Source organism: Natator depressus, chromosome 2, assembly GCF_965152275.1.
Source record: "Natator depressus isolate rNatDep1 chromosome 2, rNatDep2.hap1, whole genome shotgun sequence".
NCBI classification, from domain to species: Eukaryota; Metazoa; Chordata; order Testudines; family Cheloniidae; genus Natator; species Natator depressus.
The window spans coordinates 216492204-216518924 of record NC_134235.1 but is presented as its reverse complement, the minus strand read 5'-3'; the positions used below and the strand labels follow the sequence as shown (position 1 = coordinate 216518924).

Here is a 26721-nt window from a genome sequence, read left to right as displayed (position 1 = left end):
CTTCACACTTGCAGAAGCTCCTGTAGGAAATGTATTACCAGCAGATAGGCATCTGAAGGCGTGTTCCACAAGCATGGCCACACCTCGCTGTGTGCATTTCAGATATGCAACAGAGCTTTAGTTGGTCTCTCCGTCTTCATGGTACTGTGACAAAGGTTATGAAAAGACAAACAACAATGACAATGTACTAACACAGCCTCCCATCTCGGTACTAACTGAAGTTTTCCTTCTATTCTGAACATCCAGCTGTTCACAACAGAATTTTCTGTCTGCTGCCTCTTTCCTTTCCCACTGGAGTTCAGGGGATTCACAATAGCAAAAAGAGTATTTATAGGCCACAATTATTATTTTTTCCAGAGTCAGCTTTTTAAAACCTGGCTTTAGTAGCTGACTTCAAAGCAAGGCTCCCAATACAAAGTACTTAGTCCCATCACATACATACCAATTCCTTTAATAAGGTGGCAGTTGGGAAGTTCCACTGGTTCCAGCTCTCTGGAGCCATTCAGTTTACGTCTGCAAGAGGAAAGAATACAGTTTAGTGTAACAGATCAGAGAGAGTTTTACAAACTGAAACAGTGTTGACTGATATATGCTGGCTAGCATATAAATATAGATCTAATAATAGAGTATGCTCACATCATGTTTTCAAGCTTTTCTCTGCAATGATGATGGATAGACACTTTCATTAAAAGAAGTAAGCTGAAATTCTCACATAACTCAATGACTCCAGAGCTGGGACTTTAGAAAGTCATCCATTATTGTGGCATAAAACGGCAAGCATTGGGAAAACTGTATAGAGTGAACTTTACAACAATTATTTTTAAGCTTTGATGTCCAGAAGTTAAGCAACTCTAGCTAGATGGGTTTTGTAAAGTTACACTTTATGCCTAAATTACAATACTCTAGATACCAGTGTCCCACATAAGGCCTAACGCACTAAGTCAGTATTGCAGAAAGAAGGGTCACCTTCTACCCCCCAGTCCAATTACTATTTTGAGGGTCCGTTAATTCCATCCTTCCCTATCACTCTTATTGTTTTCCAATGCCTAAGTATTTTTAGGGGCAGCATTCCCTGTTTGTGAATGACAGAAGGTACTGTTCCTGGTACAGCGTGTTTGGTCTACGACTGTTTCCTCCTGTGGTCTCTGACCTCCCCCTTCCCAGCATCACCTTTTTGCTACTCTTACCCCTCCCCAATACTTATAGCATCAGACACTATGGGCCAGATGTCAACAGATGAAAGGCCAAGTGATAAGAAATAACATGGTATCTGTAGGACAGACTGACCCAGTCTCCTGGTATAGAATATCAGGGTTGGAAGGGACCCCAGAAGGTCATCTAGTCCAACCCCCTGCTCGAAGCAGGACCAATTCCCAGTTAAATCATCCCAGCCAGGGCTTTGTCAAGCCTGACCTTAAAAACCTCTAAGGAAGGAGATTCTACCACCTCCCTAGGTAACGCATTCCAGTGTTTCACCACCCTCTTAGTGAAAAAGTTTTTCCTAATATCCAATCTAAACCTCCCCCATTGCAACTTGAGACCATTACTCCTCGTTCTGTCATCTGCTACCATTGAGAACAGTCTAGAGCCATCCTCTTTGGAACCCCCTTTCAGGTAGTTGAAAGCAGCTATCAAATCCCCCCTCATTCTTCTCTTCTGCAGACTAAACAATACCAGCTCCCTCAGCCTCTCGTCATAAGTCATGTGCTCTAGACCCCTAATCATTTTTGTTGCCCTTCGCTGGACTCTCCAATTTATCCACATCCTTCTTGTAGTGTGGGGCCCAAAACTGGACACAGTACTCCAGATGAGGCCTCACCAGTGTCGAATAGAGGGGAACGATCACGTCCCTCAATCTGCTCGCTATGCCCCTACTTATACATCCCAAAATGCCATTGGCCTTCTTGGCAACAAGGGCACACTGTTGACTCATATCCAGCTTCTCGTCCACTGTCACCCCTAGGTCCTTTTCTGCAGAACTGCTGCCTAGCCATTCGGTCCCTAGTCTGTAGCGGTGCATTGGATTCTTCCATCCTAAGTGCAGGACCCTGCACTTATCCTTATTGAACCTCATCAGATTACTCCAGGGAGATTCCCATTTACAAGCAAAATATCTCCCAACTCCTGATTTAATAACGTTATCTCCTGCAACAGCAATACTGCGTCTCCTGCTCGGCTCCAGCCGCTCCAAACCCTTTCTCAGGTGTCAATTACTTTGGGCTGGGAGGGGGAAGCGGAGGGACAGATGTACTCCATGTTCTATTTGTTGGGCGTGTCAGTGTGCGTGCGCGGCCCATGCAGCTAGTCCCCGCCCCCGGCAGTAGCCATATGGTTGCCAACTTTCTAATTGCACAAAACCAAACACCCTTGTCTCACCCTCCGCCCCATGTCTTCCGAGGCCCCACGCCTGCTCCGCCCCTTCCAAGGCCCTGCCCCTACTCACTCCATCTGCTCTCTCTTCATCGCTCACTCTCCCCCACCCTCACCTCACTTTCACCGGGCTGGGGTAAGGGGTTGGGGTGCGGGAGTGGGAGAGAACTCTGACTGGGGGTGGAGCCAGAAATGAGGAGTTCATGGTGCAGGAGGGGGCTCAAGGCTGGGGCAGGGAGTTGGGGTAAAGGAGGGGGTGAGGGCTCTGGGAGGGGGTTAGGATGCAGTAGGGGGTTCCAACCTGGGGCAGGGGGTTGGAGCATGGGAGGGGGTTTGGGCTCTGGCCTGCGCTTACCTCAGATGGCTCCCAAAGTGGCCAGCATGTCCAGCTCCTAGGTGGAGGGCAAGGGGGCTCTGTGTGCTGCCCGCGCTCTTAGGCGCCACCCCTGCAGCTCCCACTGGCTAGGTTTCCTGGCCATGGGAGCTGCAGAGCTGGCATTTGGAGCTGTGGGAGTGCACAGAGCCCCCATGGCTGCCCCTGCACCTAGGAGCCGGACATGCCACTGCTTCTGGGAACCGCTTGGAGCCAGGCCAGCCCCACTGCGCTGCCAAAAACTGTGCTGACCAGAGCTGCCAGGGTCCCTTTTCAACCGGGCGTTCCTGTCAAAAACCAGACCCCTGGCAACTCTAAGCAGCCGGTGGGTCTGTATATGCACTGGCCAGTCAGGCTGTCTCACTTGTGTTCTGCTGCAGGAGGAGGATGTTGATGGCCTCCAAAATGGTGCTGTGTCCACCAGGCACAGTCAGCAGCTTCAGGGAGGTAAGTGTCACATGCTCCTGCCCCCCCTCAAATCTCCCTAAAACTAGTTTCAGAATGCTGGTCAGCAGGCTGCAGGGGGATATGAGTCATGAGAAAGCTTCACCTCTTGTTTCTCCCCCACCCCCACCTCCCATTGTAAGAAACAGATGGGCACTGAATGAAATGCACCCTACCAGGACTGGTGTGTTTGAAGGTGTGGTCCCCAACCCCCACATTCAAATGTGTCTTTGAGTAGGAGCACAGTGTCAAATAAATGTTCCAGAATGTTTCTCTGTTTAAAGGAAATTATTGCACTAACATTTCCATCTCCTTCCCCCTCCAATTAAAGTTGAGAATGTATATGATCAAGAGTCAGGAATTATAAGAATCAAAGATCCCATAGCAACATCTGGCCGCATTGCACTTCTACATCAAGGCATATATTTAACTGCAGGATCATTTCAAGACACTAGAAGACAGCCACATCGTTGACATTAGCATTGCCAACTTTCTGATTGCCAAAAAATGAACACTCTTGCCCCACCCCTGCCTTGCCCCTTCTCTGAGGCCCTGCCCTCCACTCACACCATGCCCCCGCCCTCCGTCGCTCGCTCTCCCCCACCCTTGCTCATTTTCACTGTCCTGGGACAGGAGGTGAGGGCTCCTGCTGGGAGTGCAAGCTCTGGGATGGGGCTGGGTGTCACTTCCCCTGGTGTTATCCGGACCAGTGATCTGCTAGATCACTCCAAACCTTGACTCTGGGAGCCAGCCTTACCCTGCTCTGCTGTGAGAACCCCCACTCCTGGGCTGTTCACGCACAGCCTCTGGCATGTAAGCTGCTCCTTGGATTGTGCAACCGAATGACATGAGCCAATGTCGCCGGTCCCAGGCACAACCCTAGGAACCTCATTCTTGCAATGTCCAGTTATGCCCGCTGGATACTGCAAATTTATATTGAAACAGAAATTGATATGTACCAGGCTTGTTATCCCAAGGGGAGTCTCTGACATGCTTCAAATCAAACACATTGCTTCAGGCAGAACAAACAGATTTATTAACTACAAAGATTACAAATCAGAGCACAAGTAGTCAGATTTGGTCAAATGATATAAAAGCAAAATGCATTCTAAGGTGATCTTAACACTTTCAATGCCCTTACACACTTAGATGCTTCTCACCACAGGCTGGCTGGTTGCCCTTCAGCCAGGCTCTCCTCTTTGATCAACGCTTCAGTCGCTTGGTGATGATGTCTGTAGATGGAGGTAGAAGAGAGGAAGAGCATGGCAAACATCTCTCCTTTCCATCATGTTCTTTCTTCCCTCTTGGCTTTGCCCTCTCCCCCTTCAGAGTCAGATGAGCATTACCTCATTGCAGTCCCAAAACTGACCAAAGGAAAGTGGGGGGAGGGTGACTAACTCAAGAGGCCAACAGATCCTTTGTTACTGCCTAGGCCAGTGTCCTTTGTTCCTGTGAGGCTGGGCTGGGTTTGTCCCATACATGCCCTGATGAGGTGTGAACTGCCCCTCTGCTCTTGAAGAGTTTTGCCTGGGCCTGTTTTAAGCCATGAGGACACATTTGCAACCTCATAACTATATACATGAAATTACAACCTATAACATTACTGTAAAACAATTACTATAACAACAACACTCAGTGCATCATGAGCTTTCCGAAGACACCCGACATGACAAACTTTGCATTGGATACCACACAATCATATTATAGGATGAACATGGGGGGGTGCAGGGTATTCCCCCGAGGTACAGAACATCACAGCGGGGATGAGGGGTTGGGAGTGTGAGAGGAGGCTCAGGGCTGGGGCACAGAGTTGGGGTGCAGGAGGGTGTGAGGGATCCAGATGGGGGTGCAGGCTCTGGGGTGGGGCCAGAGATGAGGAGTTTGGGGTGCAAGAGGGGGCTCCAGGCTGGGGCTGAGCGGTTGGGAGTGTGGGAGGGGGCTCCGGGCCGGGGCTGAGGGTTGGGGTGCAGGCTCTGGGTAGCGCTTACCTCAGATGGGTCCTGGAAGCAGCCAGCATGTCTGGCTCCTAGGTGGAGGTGCCAGGGGCTCTGTGTGCTTCCCTGTCCACAGGTGCTGCCCAAGCAGCTCCCACTGGCCGCGGTTCCCGGCCAATGGGAGCAGTGGAGCCAGCACTCGGGGTTGGAGCAGCATGCAGAGCCCTCTGGCCGCCCCCACAGCCGGAAGGACATGTTGCCACTTGCAGGAGCTGTGCAGAGCCAGGTAGGGATGAAAGCCTGCCTACCCCAATGCTCTGCTGACTGGACTTTTAATGGCCTGGTCAGTGGTGCTGACTGGAGCTGCCAGGGTCCTTTTTGACCGGCCATTCTGGTCAAAAACTGGACACCTGGCAACCCTAGTTAGCATTGCTGTGGAAGCCGTAACTTTTTAATCTCTTTACTTGCATTCATTTACATTCTCAACCTAATATTGCATTATTGTCAGTTTGTGGATTTTCACTCAGATGGTTCCTAGGTAAATTAAGAACTCGGGGGGTGGGGGGTGGGGGGGGGGAGAGATCAGGTTCAAGTTAAACAAAAAAAACTTAAAAAACTGTTTTCAAACAGTCCTGTGACTGCAACTTTTATCTTCCCACTGCCCAAACTTGAGTTGCCAGAACATACGACTTGATCAGTAAGACCTTCAGAGTTACCACTGAGCTAATATAGTGATCTTTTACATAACTATTTTTCCCTGTATCCTCATTGAAGAGCAATTCAGGCAAATGTTGGATCACCAGACAAGTGGCCAGAGGAATCGTCATTTAACTAATATATTTTCTTTCTTCATTCTGTGCGGCTTTTCAGCAACGTCAGCATTCTTGAATTGCTCTCACTTTTCCCCTGCTCCATCACTTCAGTCTCATTAACTCAGAAAGACCAGGATTTTTTGCAAAAATATGTAGCACTCTTTCAAAACAGCCAAGCCACATGTTAATATTGCTTGTCTGACAGAGAAAAAGAAATGTCCCAGATTCAGCAGCCATTTGCAACAGTTTTCTTGAGCAGAAGGACAATGTGAAAATAGACTGTAGGGTGTTATTGTACCGTATACAGCTCCCAATACCTAGCTACATACCAAAAGCCAGGTCTATACTACAAAGTTTTGCTGGTAACACTGGCCTTATTTTAGCACGTCTGTGCATGCACCCAGATGCAATTCCGAGTCCTGCTGCTAACACCCTGATTCTGTGTCAGCCAAGTTAAACCACGTCCCCAAATGGCATAAACTCTCTATTGGCCCGGTACCAGTGTCTTCGTGGATGCTGCATTACCTTTTCCTTCAGCCATAGTCCCACAGTGACCCACCGAGAATGACCGCTCTGGTCACAATTCTAAAATCAGTTGTTCAGGGGTTACAGTGACCAGAAGCCTGACCTCCTTTAAAATACCCGCTGTGTTCTTCCTAATAGCTTACCTTTGTAAGCATACGGGTGTGGCTCCATGTAAAGCTACAGGTAAGCTTTGCACTGCTGCCTTGTCTAGAAAAGGCGGCCTAGATTTCCTTGGCCTCTGGGGAGGTGTGGTGCAAGCCCAGCTGTGGAATAATCACAGGAATATAGAGGTGTATTCGGTTATTGCAAAGAAGATGCTGAAGCTGGGGTAGAAAAAGGTGATGAGCAGCAATGCTGGGCTATGGGGAAGGGAGGCCAACAGAAGATCTGGAGCTACCCCCAATCCTGGATGCTTCTATGCAATGCTTGCAGGGACCCCACCAGCAATCTGTAAGTAAGAGTGGACACCTCATGAGAACCTGAGGAAGGAGCCCCAGCAGTGCAACAATGACAAGAGTGTGGAGAAGGGAGATGAGGAGGATACAGACCCCCCCCCCCCAAGAGAGCCAGGAGCTGTTCAAGAGACTAATGGACCCAACCCAGACACAGAATCCATCGAGGATGGATAAAGGAGCTCAGATAGCTATATTAAAGCATAATTTTCTCTCTCTTTACTTTCTTTGTGGGCCCCAAACCACCTCCAGTCCCTTTCAAAATGGCAGCCAAACGTGCACAGAGAATAAAGGAATTCCCTTTTGAAATAGCCAGAGCCAGTTTATTTTAAAAATGTGTCAACAGCAAAATAAGAAGCTATCACAGCCATTTAGTAACCAGCAGCTTTTCGTAGCAAGATAGAATTTCCATCACCATAAATCCATTAAATGCAAACCTAAACAAATATATTCTGAATGCAATATCAGAGCATTAGGAAATGTGAAAAACCTTGCAAGCACTCCAGTAATTAGTCAGGCAGACTATAGTAGAACCTCAAAGTTACAAACCTTGGGAATGGAGGTTGTTCATAACTCTGAAATGTTTGTAACACTAAACAAACTTATAACTGCTGGCAACTACACTGCTTATAGCTTCTGGAGAGAAAGCAAAGCACAGAAGCTGGCCTTTCAGGCACCCTAGCTTGCTGGGAATATCAAAGTGTAGGCAGAGAACTGCCTGGAAAAACCTTGGTCAGGAAAGTGAGAGACGTGAGTATCTACCCCAGAGGGGAGATGGCTGATTAGTTGGGAGCCTAGAGTGGTAGCCCTTGATAGACCATTGAGGGGGAATATGGGTGCAGTTGCCCAGAACGGTGACACCAAATCATGAGGCATCTCCAGCGTCCTTTCAATCTACCAAACGCACATTCAACAGTCATCCTGCACCTGCTCAGGTGGGAGTTAAATCTTTCCTTGCTTCCATCTAGGGCTTCATCAGCCAACGAAGCCAAGGCTAGGGGAGATGCCCGAGAATCACTGTTCGCATTTCAACCCCACCAACATGTATGCGCCAGTCTGAGAAAAGTGTCCCTGACTGCAACTTTCAAAAAAGTCCAGTATTTTTGAAGATGTGAGCATCATGACCTTCTCTGATCAGCCAACGTTGATACTAATTGAATTGATAATATCCTTGAAGCCCAGGTGGCAATCATCATCTGCTAGGCCAGGTCAACACTAAAGTTTTGCCAGCATTTTTTCTAATATACAGCTGTTGACATTAGTGTTGCTAGAACTGGGGTGGGCAAACTACAGCCCGAGGGCCGGAACTGGCCCCTCAGGGCTTTGGATCCAGCCTGTGGGATTGCCACTCCTGTGGCGCCGTGGGCACCGCACTGCCCTGGGAAGCGGCAGGCACCACATCCCTGCGGCCCCTCGGGAGAGGGGACAGAGGGCTCCACACGCTGCCCTTGCCTGTGGATACCTCCCCCAAAACTCCCATTGGCTGAAGTTCTCCATTCCGCGGGTGCCGGCCGATTCCCAGAGCAGTGCGGGGCCAGGGCTGGGGCCGGGAGCCTGCCTTGGCCCCAGTGCGCACCGCTGTCATCCCGAAGCCACTCCAGGTGAGCTGCGCCAGGCTGGATCCCAAACCCCTCCTGCACCCCAACTCCCTGCCCTGAGCCCCCTGCCTGCACCCCAAACCCCTGCAGCACCCCACATACCTCCTGCATCCCAACCCCCTGTCCTGAGCCCCCGCTGCACCTCACACCCCTGAGCTCCTTCCCGCACTGTGCACCCCCTCCTGCACCTCAACCCCCTTCCCTGAGCCACCTCATACATCATGCACCCCTCCTCTACCCCAACCCCTTGCCCCAAGCCCCTTCCTGCACTCCATTTCAGAGTAACAGCCGTGTTAGTCTGTATTCGCAAAAAGAAAAGGAGTACTTGTGGCACCTTAGAGACTAACCAATTTATTCGAGCATAAGCTTTCGTGAGCTACAACTCACTTCATCGGATGCATACTGTGGAAAGTGTAAAAGATCTTTTTATATACACACAAAGCATGAAAAAAAATACCTCCTCCCACCCCACTCTCCTGCTGGTAATAGCTTATCTAAAGTGACCACTCTCCTTACAATGTGTATGATAATCAAGGTGGACCATTTCCAGCACAAATCCAGGGTTTAACACGAACGTCGGGGGGGGTAGGAAAAAACAAGGGAAAATAGGTTACCTTGCATAATGACTTAGCCACTCCCAGTCTCTATTCAAGCCTAAGTTAATTGTATCCAATTTGCAAATGAATTCCAATTCAACAGTTTCTCGCTGGAGTCTGGATTTGAAGTTTTTTTGTTTTAATATTGCGACCTTTAGGTCTGAGATCGAGTGACCAGAGAGATTGAAGTGTTCTCCGACTGGTTTATGAATGTTATAATTCTTGACATCTGATTTGTGTCCATTTATTCTTTTACGTAGAGACTGTCCAGTTTGACCAATGTACATGGCAGAGGGGCATTGCTGGCACATGATGGCATATATCACATTGGTGGATGTGCAGGTGAACGAGCCTCTGATATGTGGCTGATGTGATTAGGCCCTGTGATGGTGTCCCCTGAATAGATATGTGGGCACAGTTGGCAACGGGCTTTGTTGCAAGGATAAGTTCCTGGGTTAGTGGTTCTGTTGTGTGGTATGTGGTTGCTGGGTATTTGCTTCAGGTTGGGGGGCTGTCTGTAAGCAAGGACTGGCCTGTCTCCCAAGATTTGTGCGAGTGTTGGGTCATCCTTCAGGATAGGTTGTAGATCCCTAATAATGCGTTGGAGGGGTTTTAGTTGGGGGCTGAAGGTGACGGCTAGTGGTGTTCTGTTATTTTCTTTGTTAGGCCTGTCCTGTAGTAGGCGACTTCTGGGAACTCTTCTGGCTCTATCAATCTGTTTCTTCACTTCAGCAGGTGGGTATTGTAGTTGTAAGAATGCTTGATAGAGATCTTGTAGGTGTTTGTCTCTGTCTGAGGGGTTGGAGCAAATGTGGTTGTATCGCAGAGCTTGGCTGTAGACGATGGATCGTGTGGTGTGGTCAGGGTGAAAGCTGGAGGCATGTAGGTAGGAATAGCGGTCAGTAGGTTTCCGGTATAGGGTGGTGTTTATGTGACCATCGTTTATTAGCACTGTAGTGTCCAGGAAGTGGATCTCTTGTGTGGACTGGACCAGGCTGAGGTTGATGGTGGGATGGAAATTGTTGAAATCATGGTGGAATTCCTCAAGGGCTTCTTTTCCATGGGTCCAGATGATGAAGATGTCTTCAATATAGCGCAAGTAGAGTAGGGGCATTAGGGGACGAGAGCTGAGGAAGCCTTGTTCTAAGTCAGCCATAAAAATGTTGGCATACTGTGGGGCCATGCGGGTACCCATAGCAGTGCCGCTGATCTGAAGGTATACATTGTCCCCAAATGTAAAATAGTTATGGGTAAGGACAAAGTCACAAAGTTCAGTCACCAGGTTCGCCGTGACATTATCCGGGATAGTGTTCTTGACGGCTTGTAGTCCATCTTTGTGTGGAATGCTGGTGTAGAGGGCTTCTACATCCATAGTGGCCAGGCTGGTGTTATCAGGAAGATCACCGATGGATTGTAGTTTCCTCAGGAAGTCAGTGGTGTCTCGAAGGTAGCTGGGAGTGCTGGTAGCGTAGGGCCTGAGGAGGGAGTCTACATAGCCAGACAATCCTGCTGTCAGGGTGCCAATGCTTGAAATGATGGGACGCCCAGGATTTCCAGGTTTATGGATCTTGGGTAGTAGATAGAATATCCCAGGTCGGGGTTCCAGGGGTGTGTGTCTGTGCGGATTTGATCTTGTGCTTTTGTCAGGGAGTTTCCTGCACTCCACACCCACTCCCACACCGCATATTCCTTCCCGCACCCCAACCTCCTGCCCCAGCCCTACATTCATGGCCCTACGTGCAAATTCCCCACCCAGATATGGCTCTTGGGACAAAAAGTTTGCCCACCCCTGAGCTAGAACATGTGAAAGCGTCGCTGCCTTTGCTGATGCCATGCATCTTCACTGCAAGAGACTGCATCAGCAAAACCCACAGAGCAGGAAGGACAGGAATCCACCAATGAAATGTCCACCTGTGATCCACCAATGCTTGCATAAACATAGAAAAGTTCCCTTTTCTATTTATGTACTCAGAAGCAAGCTGGTGGGAGGCACAGAATCAGGAAGTGTCCCCCACATATTGCCCCCTCTCCCCTGTTAGAGGAATCTGATGGAATGGGCTTCCCAATTATTTCCTGCACATTGCCCAGAGTCACAATCTTGTGCAGCAGGATATACTTAATGGATTTTCACATCTGGATAACTGACTTCCCCTCACCCCACACCATAGATTTTCCAACACCAAGGTGATTGACTACTGACTAATAGCAGCCCATAGTTGCAAGCCTCCAGAGCACAATCACCACTCGTGACTCCACTGTCAATGCAGCTCCCATTCTGGTATCCCTAAGCTGGAGGACTGGGGCAAGGATGGCACACACCTCCAGGAACATGGCCTTCCACATCCAAACGGTGCTCTGGCCACTGCTGATCATCCAGATTTGCATCATTATCCAATCCCACCACTTGGTTCTCATTTCACAGGTACAGATTCATTTCTCCACTGTGTGTAACTGGTCAGTGAATGCCTGAAGCAACTGGGGACTGTCATTCTCATTTTTTCTGCTGTAGAACTACTAGTGGTGGTAGCTGAAGTTCAGAATACAGAAGAATTACTCACTCAGTCTCTAAAACAATGAAAATTCCTCTAATCTCTTCAGCATCTATGCTTCTCCCAGTGACATAGCAGGAAAATTGAAAAGCAATGAGAAGACCAGAGGGTATTTTAATAACAGTGTGAAAAAAGATTGTGAGATGGAACAAAGACTTTGGAAACTTGGCCCCAAGTTGCCATAATTCCCTGAGAATGCTGGTATCCCACAATGCACTGCAAAAACATCCTGCAAGAAAATGAGACAAACATTGGTGTAGTGGATGCCTATGCTTCCTGCTCTGTGGGTTTTGCTGATGCAACCTCTCACAGTGAGGATGCATGGCATCAGCAAAGGCAGTGAAGCTTTCACATGTTCTAGCGACACTAATGTCAACAGTTGTATACTAGAAACAATGCTGGCAAAACTTTAGTGTTGACACATGAAATTTGCAACCTGGGCTTCAAGGATATTATCATTTCTACTAATGTCTCAAAATTTATAACTGAGAAACTGATCCTCATCTCTTTAGGAAATTCACTTGGAAACTTCTCAAAAAACCACAACTTAGGACACTCCCAGCCAACCCCTACCCCACCACTAGCAGCACAAAAAGTGCAACACTGAACATCCTCGTGTGACAATCACAGCATTTCTACTGGTTTTAAAGAGTTTCTTGCTTGAGACCTATTTCTTCTAGATCTGAGGAATACAAAAATGGTTTAAAAACTACAACAAATTTTCAATGCTATAGAAGCTTTCAAAGTACACTCTCTGCATCAAGTCTTCTGGCAGATGCTAACTTTCTCCTGAAGTCAATGGAAGCTTTATCATTATTTTCAGTGGACATTGGATCAGGACCTTATTATTATGAATAAGAACAAGAGGAAAAGAAGAAGAGTGTCAACGCCTTTAACAATCACATATCTGAAAATATAGCAGTTCAGCTACATCAAGAATTGTTCTTTTAAGACGTGGAGGCAAAAGTCTATGAACACTGTGAACTCTTACTATGTTCAGACCCCACAGCAGAGATAGGATGTGAATAAGCTGCTTCCATTGCTGTAGATATTAGCAATACAGTATGATACATAAACCAATTTAGTGAAAAATTAATCACTTTTCACCTCCAGGAATATTAGAAATTCTGTTAAATGTGTTTGAAAAAAAGACAAACATTGACAGGACCCTTTTCAGTATCATATTACCAGACCAGAATGTGCCAGAACTCAAGGGATTAATGTGAACAGCAGCAAAGCTATAGAGAACTTCTTAATTTTCATTTTTTTTTTTTTTGGAGTGGGGGACGGGTGTGGAGAGATATCAAGAAAAAAAAAAAATCTCACTTTCCAATCTCCTCCTTCCAGTACATATTTGAGGAAACTAGACACCAATCTCAACTCTTCTTTGAAGTTGTACATTTCCAGACACCAGTACTGATGTATTAGCAAGGTTGCAATTTAGCAAGCTTATAATGCAGCACATCCACACACCAGAAAAAAAGTCATAAAAGTACAATAAAAATTAAATGTGAATATTCACAAAGTGCTTTTAGTTTGATCTATTTCTAGCATATAATTTTATTTTACCAGTTTTCAATATTATTTCAATCCTGTTTATTCAGCTTTTGACAAGGGCCTGCTACTTACTATGCTCTGAAACAGCTCACCCAAAAAATAAACTAAGAATGCTAGAACTTTATCAAGATCCCTATATTGTGAGACATAACAATAGCAGTTTCTTGTTGCCAATAAACTTCCCAATTAGTGTTCAGACTAGTGGTAGGATCAGTGCTAAGCTGAGTTTAGTTCAAAACACAATACTTCTCTTAATACACTTGTATTGCACTCTACCCTGTACAAAAGTAAGTAGTAAAAAGTTTTTTTGTAATTAGCCATGTTAGATCTAAAATTTAAATCATTTCTATGTTGTTACTTTGATGTCTTGAAAATATTTTACATCACTCATTATTATCAGCATAATGACTCCACTGTCACCTAACAAAGTAATTCCACATTCACTTTTCTAGTCTAAAGTTACATGATGTCAAGTATCACAGGGGTAGCCATGTTAGTCTGGATCTGTGGCACCTTACAGACTAATAGACGTATTGGAGCACAGGACTCTTTGCCGCTTTTAAAGTTACATGGTTACGTTTCTAGAGAAGCTACTTCTGTAATATTGTATTGACTAGCCTTTGCTATATGTACTCTCTACTTCTAGGGTTTAATAGCTTTGATTCCCTTTAGTATTTATCTCACTACTCAAAACAACTCCTCTGAAAGTTGAAACTGACTGTTCCCTTACTGAAAGTATACTGGTTCCAGTTCCAGCTAGTACACAAACTGGTTTGCTAGTGGCTGTTTATTTTTTTTTAAGCCAGAACTTGTGAATAAAGTTATTTATTTTTGCAATCGAAGTTATTTAACAAAACAGGGTTTTTTTAAATGAGTGATTGGTGAAATTGTGTGAAGCTGTGTCAACATACCCCCAGTCCTTCTCTGTTGGAAGAGGAACAGGCAAGTAAACAAAGCTAAGGTTCATACTTCACAGACCCTATTAGCTCGAGTTAGCAAAGGATTTGACATACCCAGCTACGACATCACCCTACTGTAAATCTGATTTATCTGAGGCGAATATTTCTGAAGTTTAGTTTCAAGCCTGACTTAGAACGACCAATACAAAAGCAAACAAAGCAAGCGCTCCGATTGCATCTGCTGGATAATAGGGTAGTTTACATTAACCCCTCCCTTCCTCTGATAAATTCAGTGGCATTTCTGTACGTGCAGGCTTTTGCTAAAGCTGCATGCCATGCTAGACAACGAGATGAACTGCAATCCCCTGGGAAGACAGACAACCACTTTTTTAAACAGCTATGTAATCTCAGTTGCTCAGCGATCCAGGCTCTACAAAGCCAGGCTCTTCCGTCCTGAGCCGCTTTGCTCCTGCCAGCTTTGCACTCAGCCTGAACCCCGCGGGCAAGCTTTGCCAGCCGATGATGGCACGGGAGGAATGCACAATCGAGCCTTCTCTTCATGGCACTTCCGCTCTGCATTCCCCGTGCAGAAGGAGAAAGAACCCTGGGCAATAAGGGGTGCGCTCGTCAGAACGTGTGGGACCAAAGAGCTCCCACTAAACCGGAGTGACTGCTAATTCGATTCCCCACCCGTGGCCGTTCTATTTCAAGCCGTGAACGCTGTCCTGTTGAAACACCCCTCCCCCCATTAGGGAAGGAAAGCACGAGCTAGACGCACAGACCCAGGACGTCCCCGTGTCTCCTAAGAGCTCGCCAGTCTCTCCATGGGACAAAGCTGACGAACGTGCCCCGGCTCGGGCCAGCTCCCTGAGGTGGGGCTGGAGCCACTTACCGCAACTCCATTAGCCTCTCCCCGAAGAGGGCTGCAAGTATGCCGGCCAGGGCAAGCACCAGCACTTTCCCCATGGCTCCGCGCTGGAGGCAGGTCTCTGCCCCCCTCGCAAAGCGGGCCAAGCGCTCCCGCCTTTGAGCGAGCTCTGCAGCGCAGCGACGGGCTCTAGAGCTCCGCCCCCGGCCACTAATCCTCCCCTCCCAGCTGCGAGAGCCTCGGGGCCGCTAATGGGGGCAGGAACTCCGCCCCCGCCGCTCGCTCGCTCCGCCTCGCGCTGCCGCCCGGGAGCCTGCCGGGGCTGAGCTCCCTGCCTCCGGGATAGCCCTGAGCTAGGGCTGGCAACGGGGACAGACGACGCTCCGCAGGAGAGAACGGGCGAGGGGTCGCTCCTAGCTCCAGCCTAGCAAACACCAGCCGCAGGAGAAAGACCCTGGGCGAGATTCACACAGGAACTTGGGGCAAGTCGCTACAGAATTAACTCGACGTCCAGCCTCCGCAGTAATTGAATCGCTTTTACACGTCCACACTACGCTCCTGGTGTCGGCGACGTCCGTCCTCGCCAGGAGCGCTGCCACCCATTTTACTGTTGGCGTGGTACATTATGGGATGGCTTCTGAAAGGCAGCAACAGTTGGTGTAAGCAATGCCGTGCCTACGCTGAGGACCACCTCGCCCTAACTACATCGACCTAAGTGCTGCGCCTCTCAGTCCTGGTCTACACTAGGAGTTGAGGTCGAATTTAGCAGCGTTAAATCGATTTAACCCTGCACCCGTCCACACAACAAAGCCCTTTTTTTCAACTTAAAGGGCTCTTAAAATCAGTTTCCTTACTCCACCCCCGACAAGGGGATTAGCGCTGAAATCGGCCTTGCCGGGTCGAATTTGGGGTACTGTGGATGCAATTAGACAGTACGGGCCTCCGGGAGCTATTCCAGAGTGCTCCATTGTGACCACTCTGGACAGCACTTTCAACTCAGATGCACTGGCCAGTTAGACAGGAAAAGGCCCACGAACTTTTTAATTTCAATTTCCTGTTTGGCCAGCGGTGGCAAGCTGCAGGTGAGTGCAGAGCTCATCAGCAGAGGTGACCATGATGGAGTCCCAGAATCGCAAAAGAGCTCCAGCATGGACCAAACGGGAGGTACAGGATCTGATCGCTGTGTGGGGAGAGGAATCCGTGCTATCAGAACTCCGTTCCAGTTTTCGAAATGCCAAAACATTTGTCAAAATCTCCCAGGGCATGAAGGACAGAGGCCATAAAAGGGACCCTGTCATAAATATAAAGGGAAGGCTAACCACCTTTATATCCCTCCTGGCCAGAAGAAAAAACCCTTTCACCTGTAGAGGGTTAAGAAGCTAAAGATAACCTCTCTGGCACCTAACCAAAATGACCAATGAGGAGACAAGATACTTTCAAAGCTGGGGGGAGGGAGGGACGGGACAGGGACAAAGGGTTCTCTCGGTCTGTGTGTTGTTTTTGCCTGGACCAGAGCAGGAATGCAGATTAGAACTCCTGTAAAGGGCTAATAAGCAATCTAGTTAGATATGCGTTAGATTCTGTTTTGTTTAAATGGCTGATAAAATAAGTTGTGCTGAATGGAATGTATATTCCTGGTTTTGTGTCTTTTTGTAACTTAAGGTTTTGGCTAGAGGGATTCTCTATGTTTTGAATCTGATTATCCTGTAAGGTATTTACCATCCTGATTTTACAGAGGTGATTCTTTTACTTTTTCTTCAATTAAAATTCTTCTTTTAAGAACCTGATTGCTTTTTCATTGTTCTTAAGATCCAAGGGTTTGGGTCTGTGTTCACCTATGCAAATTGGTGAGGATTTTTATCAAGCCTTCCCCAGGAAAGGGGGTGTAGGGTTTGGGAGGATTTTTTTTTGGGTGGGGGGGAGAGACATTTCCAAGTGGGCTCTTTCCCTGTTAGGCGCTTAGTGGTGGCAGCAATCAAGTCCAAGGGCAAAAGGTAAAATAGTTTATACATTGGGGAAGTTTTAACCTAAGCTGGTAAAAATAAGCTTAGGGGGGTTTTCAGGCAGGTCCCCACATCTGTACCCTAGAGTTCAGAGTGGGGAAGGAACCTTGACAGACCCAAAGTAGTGCCGCGTGAAACTTAAGGAGCTGAGGCAAGCCTACCAGAAAACCAGAGAGGCAAACAGCCACTCCGGGTCAGAGCCCCAAACATGCCGCTTCTATGATGAGCTGCATGCCATTTTAGGGTGTTCAGCCACCACTACCCCAGCCGTGTTGTTTGACTCCTTCAATGTTGTTTGTTTGACTCCTTGGAGGCAACACGGAAGCAGGTTTTGGGGATGAGGAAGATGATAGCTCACAGCAAGCAAGCGGAGAAACCAGTTTTCCCAACAGCCAGGAACTGTTTCTCACCCTGGACCTGGAGCCAGTACCCCCACAACCCACCCAAGGCTGCCTCTCGGACCTACCAGGTGGAGAAGGGACCTCTGGTGAGTGTACCTTTTAAAATAGTATACCTGGTTTAAAAACAAGCATGTTTAATGATTAGTTTGCCCTGGCATTTGGGGCTCTCCTGGATGTACTCCTAAAGCCTTTGCAAAAGGTTTCTGGGGAGGGAAGCCTTATTCCGTCCACCATGGTAGGACACTTTACCACTCCAGGCTAGTAGCACGTACTCGGGAATCATTGTAGAACAAAGCATTGCAGTGTATGTTTGCTGGCATTCAAACAACATCCGTTCTTTATCTCTCTGTGTTATCCTCAGGAGAGTGATATCATTCATGATCACCTGGTTGAAATAGGGTGCTTTTCTTAAGGGGACATTCAGAGGTGCCCGTTCCTACTGGGCTGTTTGCCTGTGGCTGAACAGAAATGTTCCCCGCTGTTAGCCACGGGGCGGGGAGGCAAAATGCAACCTTGGAACAAAAGCACATGTGCTAAGTATGTAACGTTAACAGCAATGGGTACATGAAAGAGTGTACCCATTGTTCTATAAAATGTGTCTTTTTAAATACCACTGTCCCTTTTTTTTTTCTCCACCAGCTGCATGTGTTTCAAGGATCACAGGATCTTCTCCTTCCCAGAGGCTAGTGAAGATTAGAAGGCGAAAAAAACACACTCGTGATGAAATGTTCTCTGAGCTCATGCTGTCCTCCCACACTGACAGAGTACAGACGAATGTGTGGAGGCAGACAATGTCAGAGTGCAGGAAAGCACAAAATGACCGGGAGGTGAGGTGGTGGGCTGAAGAGAGGGCTGAAGCTGAAAGGTGGCGGCAGCATGATGAGAGGAGGCAGGATTCAATGCTGAGGCTGCTGGAGGGTCAAACTAATATGCTCCAGCATATGGTTGAGCTGCAGGAAAGGCAGCTGGAGCACAGACCGCCGCTACAGCCCCTGTGTAACCAACCACCCTCCTCCCGAAGTTCCATAGCCTCCTCACCCAGACGCCCAAGAACGCAGTGGGGGGGCCTCCGGCCACCCAGCCACTCCACCCCAGAGGATTGCCCAAGGAACAGAAGGCTGGCATTCAATAAGTTTTAAAGTTTTAAACTTTTAAAGTGCTGTGTGGCCTTGTCCTTCCCTTCTCCACCACCCCTCCCAGTGCTTCTCTCCTCCACCACCCCTCCTGGGCTACCTTGGCAGTTATCCCCTTATTTGTGTGATGAATTAAGAAAGAATGCATGAATGTGAAGCAACAATGACTTTATTGCCTCTGCAAGCGGTGATCGAAGGGAGGCGGGGAGGGTGGTTAGCTTACAGGGAAGTAAAGTGAACCGAGAGGTGGGGGGTTTCATCAAGGAGAAACAAACAGAACTTTCACACTGTAGCCCGGCCAGTCATGAAATTGGTTTTCAAAGCTTCTCTGATGCGCACCGCACCCTCCTGGGCTCTTCTAACCGTCCTGGTGTCTGGCTGCGTGTAACCAGCGGCCGAGCGATTTGCCTCTATCTCCCACCCCGCCATAAACGTCTCCCCCTTACTCTCACAGATATTGTGGAGCGCACAGCAAGCAGTAATAACAGTGGGAATATTGGTTTCACTGAGGTCTAACCAAGTCAGTAAACTGCGCCAGCGTGCTTTTAAACATCCAAATGCACATTCTACCACCATTCTGCCCTTGCTCAGCCTGTAGTTGAACAGCTCCTGATGACTGTCCAGGCTGCCTGTGTATAGCTTTATGAGCTATGGCATTAAGGGGTAGGCTGGGTCCCCAAGGATAACTATAGGCATTTCAACATCCCCAAAGGTTATTTTCCAGTCTGGGAATAAAGTCCCTTCCTGCAGCTTTTGAAACAGACCAGAATTCCTGAAGATGCGAGCGTCATGTACCTTTCCCGGCCATCCCACGTTGATGTTGGTGAAACGTCCCTTGTGATCCAACAGTGCTTGCAGCACTATTGAAAGGTACCCCTTGCGGTTTATGTACTCGCCGGCTTGGTGCTCCAGTGCCAAGATAGGGATATGGGTTCCGTCTATCGCCTCACCACAGTTAGGGAATCCCATTGCAGCAAAGCCATCCACTATGACCTGCACATTTCCCAGGGTCACTACCCTTGATATCAGCAGACCTTTGATTGCGTTGGCTACTTGCATCACAGCAGCCCCCACAGTAGATTTGCCCACTCCAAATTGATTCCCGACTGACCGGTAGCTGTCTGGCATTGCAAGCTTGCACAGGGCTATTGCCACTCGCTTCTCAACTGTGAGGGCTGCTCTCATCTTGGTATTCATGCACTTCAGGACAGGGGAAAGCAAGTCAAAAAGTTCCATGAAAGTGCGCTTACGCATGCGAAAGTTTTGCAGCCACTGGGAATCATCCCAGACCTGCAACACTATGCGGTCCCACCAGTCTGTGCTTGTTTCCCAGGCCCAGAATCGGCGTTCCACCACATGAACCTGCCCCATTAGCACCATGATGCCCACATTGCCAGGGCCGGTGCTTTGAGAGAAGTCTGCGTCCATGTCCTCATTGCTCTCGTCACCGCACTGATGTCGCCTACTCGCCCGGTTTCGCTTTGCCAGGTTCTGGTGCTGCATATACTGCTGGATAATGCGCGTGGTGTTTAATGTGCTCCTAATTGCCAAAGTGATCTGAGCGGGCTCCATGCTTGCCGTGATATGGCGTCTGCACAGAAAAAAGGCACGGAATGATTGTCTGCCGTTGCTCTGATGGAGGGAGGGGTGACTGACGACATGGCTTACAGGGTTGGCTTACAGGGAATTAAAATCAACAAAGGGGGTGGCTTTACATCAGGAAGAAACAAAAACAACTGTCACACAGAATGGCCCCCTCAAGGATTGAGCTCAAAACCCGGGTTTAGCAGGCCAATGCTCAACCCACTAAGCTATCCCTCCCTCTGGTATTTCAGGCAGGACTGAATCTCCATTAAAGTTTTCAAGGTGCCCCTGACAGACCTCACCAAAACGATTGTCGGCCATTAATTTCACGGAGGGGAGGGGGAGAAAATGAATACAAAACAAATCTGGTCTATTTCTTGTTTTGATCCACTCCATCTATCTTTTACATCTTTGGCTGGCAGCAGACGGTGCAGTAGGACTGTAAGCCATCCACATCTCCTGGCTGCTTGGCAGAAGATGGTGCAATAGGACTACTAGCCATCCTCATCTCCTGCCTGCTCACCATAAGATGGTACAATAGGACCGCCTGCAGGACTAAAGAGAATGACCTGGTCAAGTCACTCCTAATTTAGTCCCTGCGCCCACGTCTGCCCAGGCGCTCCTGACCGACCTTACCAAGGCGGCCAGGAGCACCTCAGACACGATGAGGATGGTTTTTAGGCCTATTGCGCCGTCTGCTGCCACAAGGCAATGGGGTTGCTGCTGCTGTGTAGCAATGCAGTACCGCGTCTGCCAGCACCCAGGAGACATACGGTGACAGTGAGCTGAGCGGGCTCCATGCTTGCCATGGTATGGCATCTGCACAGGTAACTCAGGAAAAAAGGTGCGAAATGATTGTCTGCCGTTGCTTTCAAAGAGGGAGGGAGGGAAGGAGGGCCTGATGACATGTACCCAGAACCACCCGCAACAATGTTTTTTGCCCCATCAGGCACTGGGATCTCAACCCAGAATTCCAATGGGCAGCGGAGACTGCAGGAACTTTGGGATAGCTACCCACAGTGCAACACTCCGGAAGTTGACGCTTGCCTCGGTGCTGTGGAAGCACTCCGCCGAGTTAATGCACTTAATGCACTTTGAGCATTTTGTGTGGGGACACACAGAATCGACTATATAAAAATGATTTCTAATAAACCGACTTCTATAAATTCGACCTGATTTCATAGTGTAGACATGCCCTCACAGAGGTGGAGTTATTAAGTCGGTGTAGTGGGCAAGTTGCATCGGCAGGAGCTACATTTTAGTGTGGACACTTACAGAGTTAGGTTGACCTAAGCTGCCTTACGTCTACCTAATTGTGTAGTGTAGACCGGGGCTTAGGCAGACACCTAGCCTGAGGCACCAGTCCGCAGGCACACACACCCAGGGAACTTCTACTGAAAAAATTTAGGTGCTGGGGGAGTTTAGGCACCTACAAGGTTTGGTGGCATCTGAGTGGGGGATTTGTGAATCCCTGATTCTGGAATTTAGGCAGCTAAAGTGGCAGTTAGGTGCCCAAGTCTTTGGGGGAATCTTAGCCCTGTCTCCAATGATAAGAAATGGCCAAAGATTTCCCATTAAAAAGCAATGAGGGAAACTACATGTCCCCAAGGGAAACAGGCACAACCAGTTTTGCTAACCTGCAACTATTCAAAAAGCATCAGACAGGCCTCCCTTAAATCACGAGATAAAAATCATGAGATTTTAAAATAATAAACATTGGGGTCTTTTTTCTTTTGGTTTCCAAGCCTTTTAGGTTCACTCCATGTTTGCCAGCTTTTCTCTGAAACCATGAGGGCTAGAAATTTACTTAAAAAAAAAAAATAAATGGAAGCTGAGATTCTCCTGCAATCTCTTCATTTCAGCATCTAGGGCAAATCAGCTGCCAGAGAGCAGATGTGTTCCCCTCCACCCCTTTGTACTACCATTTGATGTCCCACTCTGCATGAGTGTGAGACTCAGACATTTTTATTCTTGGTTCCACACAGAGTTTTTATCTGTAGGGAACCTAGGCACACCAAGATCAAGTGGTTTAGCAAAGGTCATTCAGGAAGGCTATTCCAGACATAGGAATTGATTCCCACTCCAGTGTTTTAACAGAAAGACTAAGGGCTTGGCTACACTTGCGAGTTACAGCTCAATAAAGGAGCCCCGGGCACGTTAGCTCACTACCCGTCCACACTGGCAAGGCATGTAGAGTGCTCTGACTCCACGGCTACAGCGCTGCTGGTACTCCATCTCGGCGAGTGGAATAACATTTGCTGCGCCCTCGCTGGAGCGCCACGGTGCCGGTGTGAACGAGGTGTTGCTTTACTGCACTCTGATCAGCCTCCGGAAACGTCTCATAATCCCCTTAAGTCAAGCGGCCACTCTTGTCATTGTTTGGAATCGGCTGTAGGAATGCAGAAATGCCCTTTGAAAGCTCCGTTTCTGACAGCCAGCTGCTTATCTGCCCCGAGACAAAGCAACCATTAGTGTGGAATGCTGTGTGTGTGAGAGAGAGGCAGGAGGGCAAGGGGGGGTCTGCTACTGTCTGTACTTACAAGACAGCGTGCTGACATGCTCTCAGCCCCTCAAAAACCCACTCTCTCTCCCCCCACATACACACAACACACTCCCTGTCACACTCCACCCCACCCCCATTTGAAAAGCACGTTGCAGCCACTTGCATGCTGGGATAGCTGCCCATAATGCACCGCTCCCAATGCTACTGCAAGTGCTGCAGATGTGGCCATGCCAGTATGCTTGAAGCTGTCAGTGTGGACAGACTGCAGCGCTTTCCCTACTGCTCTCTACGAAGGCTGATTTAACTCAAAGTGCTCTACATCTGCAAGTGTAACTATGCCCTTAGTCCCTCACCTCACTGTGGCAATAACATTTTGTAGGAATGCTTCTTGCAATAGCAACTTCACTATAGAATGGCACCTACCCAGCTACCCCTCCTTCCAATCACATAGGGAAGAGATGTTTCTGGTCTGAATGTCTCTTTGTGCTTCATGGCTTTCATAGGAACAGATGTACTTGTCCTTTCGTGGAAAAGCACCAGAAAGCTTCAGAAAGCAGCAGCTCAGACTTGGAGGCTGTGCTCCATATGCATTCTCCCAGGCTGTTTACAAGGGTGTTCAAAACACTATGTAACTATTGAGATTCATCCCTGTGTAAATCCATTGGCCTGAGATTTGCAGGTCCCAAAGCTACATGTCAGAGCAAAATAAAGAGATCTGAAGTATAGAGAACAGCTATCCTAGGGCAGAGATGGTAAATAGATATTAGAGCTGGTCTGTGTTTCTTCTGTCAACATTTAAAAATTTGAACTTTCACAATACAGACACTCCCTGACTTACGCAATTGTTCCGTTCCGGAAAGCCTTGCGTAACTTGAATTTTGTGTAAGTCAGAAACTTATACCCGACCATCACGCAAAAAAAAAAAACAAAAAAAAAAACAAACCCTCCTATTTCTAGCTTACCGAACTTTTTCTGTAAGAGCTGATTTACGTAAGTCGGGTCTTGCGTAACCCGGGGAGCGTCTGTATCAACATTTTGCTATTTGAAAATTTTTGACAGGCTTTGTAGTTGGTTAAAAAACTGGGGAGAAATTGTAAATATATTGTTGAAAATTTTCCCTTTTCCCCCCTCAAAATTCAAGATGTTGAGAAAAATGTTCACCAAAATTCAAATCAATTTGACCAGTTTTAATAGACACTATTTTAAAATAGTCCTCATCAGTTGTAAACTGTAGCTCCGTTAACTTCAGTAGAGCTTTGCTAGTTTACACCATCTGCGTTTCTGAACCAATATTTAAATCGATATTGTCCCTTTAAGTTATCTAAATAGGACAAGCCAGTGATGAATTTTGCCAGACGTGATCCAAAATAAATATAGAGGAATTGCACTTGATGTTTTTAACATTTTAACAATACTTTGTGAATGTTTTCCTTTGCTTAGTAAATATTTCCTTAAAATCCTTAAATGTACCTTCATTTTGGATTGCAAGATGGCTAGAAGTAACAAACAATGGACAGCCTCTCTTAAACTGCCCCAGATGTCTGAATATGTGCAAGGCGACATGTTAGTGACTTCTAGGTGCATACAGCTGAGCCATTAAATTTAGTTCAGTCAGAATCTACCTGAAGATATTTTCTCAGGCCTTCTAATATATGCTGCCTGTTTCATTTCAATTTCCATCAACCTCCCCCTCCCATCCCCACAATATGCCTAAAACAAAAAAAAAATTTTGATAATTTGGGACTCTTAGCAGGCTACTGACAACATCTGTTTCCTCACAAGCTGACATAAAAATGAGACGGCTGGAATTGCATTTGCCAATCTTTTTAATGCATTTTGAAATTCTCAGATGAAAAGCATCAAAAGAACAAAGTGATATCATTATTATTTGATTGTTTTATTTCTGTAATAAAAATCCACACAGAGCTATTAATGAAGCACTGAGCAATAAAGAAACACTGTTGGCCCATTTTTCTGTAAAGCTTGTACATGTTTTGCCTAACAGAAATGTTTGTTCTTCTTTCTTGACCATATGAATTTTCCACACTAATCTATATTTTAAAATGGAATAGTCCATCAAATGAAGAGCAGATGGACACTCTAATTAGACAGGGACATCAGTGATTTTAAAATCCTGTGACAAAGAACACATCACTCCATCAGTGTCCCTGAGGTACAGGGTCACCTACCATATGGCCAGCTTCTTTGACACCGCTGAGCGACTCAGTTACTAAGTTGCGCCTTTGTTCATTGAGTCATGTCTCCAGTGGAGCCTATTTACTCAAACTTCTGCAAATGAAGGTGTTTATGCCATGCACTGAAACTACTTTCATAGAGTGTAGAGCCACAGTGTCCGTTCCAACTCCCACAAAAGTCAATGGAAATTCTCCTATTGACTTAAAAGGGAACTGTTTCAGTCCAGATAGTACGAAGAACCTCAAACAAGAAACATTTCTTCCTTACAAATTGCATTGTAAACCCTTTATTTCAATAAATCCAATTGTATCTCTTACACAAATGAACTGAGGCTGTTGTCAAGCCAGTTTCTGATCTCATTTTCTCTTCTGTAAATCCTAAGTAAGTCCTCTGACTCCTGTGAAATTACTCTGGAGTAATGTTCATGTCACAGAGTAGAATCTAGCTCTTTTAATGCCTGGGTTGGTGGAACCTACTGTGTTTGCCTGTTTGGGCAATGACACATGCTGATGAAGGTTGAAATAGTCTGTTGCTAAATCAATAATCTAATCTATATACAATGTGTAGCATCCTTCAGAAGTTATTTGATAAAAAGATGAAAACTACAACTAGAATACTGTGCTTCAGAGAAGTGGATGGAAAGGACACATGTTTTAAAAAGAAAATATGTAAGACTTGCTGTGATAAATGAAGGGGGTGGGGGAGAGCTCCCTTTTATGGACACCCAGCCAGCCAGTAGCTATAAAATCCCTCTTAGTAGCTGTTCTCTAATTGCTCTATCTATAAAGGGTTAAAAAGTCTCACTGTGGTGCATAGGTAAACAGAAGTGAGTGAACACCTGGCTAAAAGAGCCAATGAGAAAGCTAAAACTTTTTAACATTGAAAAATGACTCTCCTTTTGTCTGTCTCTTGTTGTTCTCCGGGGAGAGGCAGACAGGGCTGCAGTTATGCTGTAAGAAGCATGGGGCCAGGTATGAAAAATCCTCAGTATCATACCTAGAAACTACTCATTTGAACCCCAGGTATGTAAGTAGATCAGGAAATGTCTAGGAAGACGCGACTAGGTTTATCTCTTTTTATTTCTTTCTGGCTTGTGGACTCCTCTGTGCTAACCCCAGGTGCTTTTGTTTTGCTTGTAATCTTTAAACTGGATCTCAAGAAAGCTGTTCTTGGTGCTTAATCCTTGTAGTTGTTTTTTTTTAAATCTAGCAAAAGCCTAAGTTCCCAGATGTTTGGGGTTTTTTTTAATTAATCAGATTTACCTTTTTTAAGAACAGGATTGGATTTTTGTGTCTTAAGAGGTTTGTGCACATGTTGTTTAATTAGCTGGTGGCAACAGCTGATTCCCCCCCCCCTTCTCAGCTCTTCCCCAGAGTGGGGTTGAAAGGGCTTGAGGGTACCCCACAGGAAGGAATTCCCAAGTGCACCTTCCTGGGTTCCAACGGGTTTTGCATTTGGGTGGTGGCAGCATCTACCTATCCAAGGTCAGAGAGAAGCTGTAACCTTGCAATTTTAATACAAGCCTGGAGTGGCCAGTATTAATTTTTAGAATCCTTGCGGGCCCCCACCTTCTGCACTTAGAGTGCCAGAGTGGGGAATCAGCCTTGATACTTGCATAGTCCTTACATCTCTTATTACTAATGTCAAATGAGAATAGATCAGTTTCAAAATTATCCTGATTACTGGAAAAAAGAAAAAAGAAAAGGAGTACTTGTGGCACCTTAGAGACTAACCAGTTTATTTGAGCATGAGCTTTCGTGAGCTACAGCTCACTTCATCGGATGCATCCGATGAAGTGAGCTGTAGCTCACGAAAGCTCATGCTCAAATAAACTGGTTAGTCTCTAAGGTGCCACAAGTACTCCTTTTCTTTTTTCTTTTTACGAATACAGACTAACACGGCTGTTACTCTGAAACCTGATTAC

At 46.9% G+C, this 26721-nt stretch overlaps 1 protein-coding gene across 1 annotated transcript in view; it reads right to left on the bottom strand.

The window, feature by feature from the left end:
* Window positions 1–15201, bottom strand: part of LOC141983137 (serum paraoxonase/arylesterase 2-like) — a 48777-nt gene extending 33576 nt beyond the window's left edge. The window contains exons 1-2 of the mRNA XM_074945887.1: window positions 15002–15201; window positions 443–513 (exon numbers count right to left, since the gene is read on the bottom strand). Coding sequence (XP_074801988.1) covers window positions 443–513; window positions 15002–15075 — 145 coding nt within the window. The 5' untranslated portion in view covers window positions 15076–15201. The remainder of the gene's footprint in view (window positions 1–442; window positions 514–15001) is intronic.
* Between the last annotated feature and the right edge of the window lie 11520 nt (window positions 15202–26721).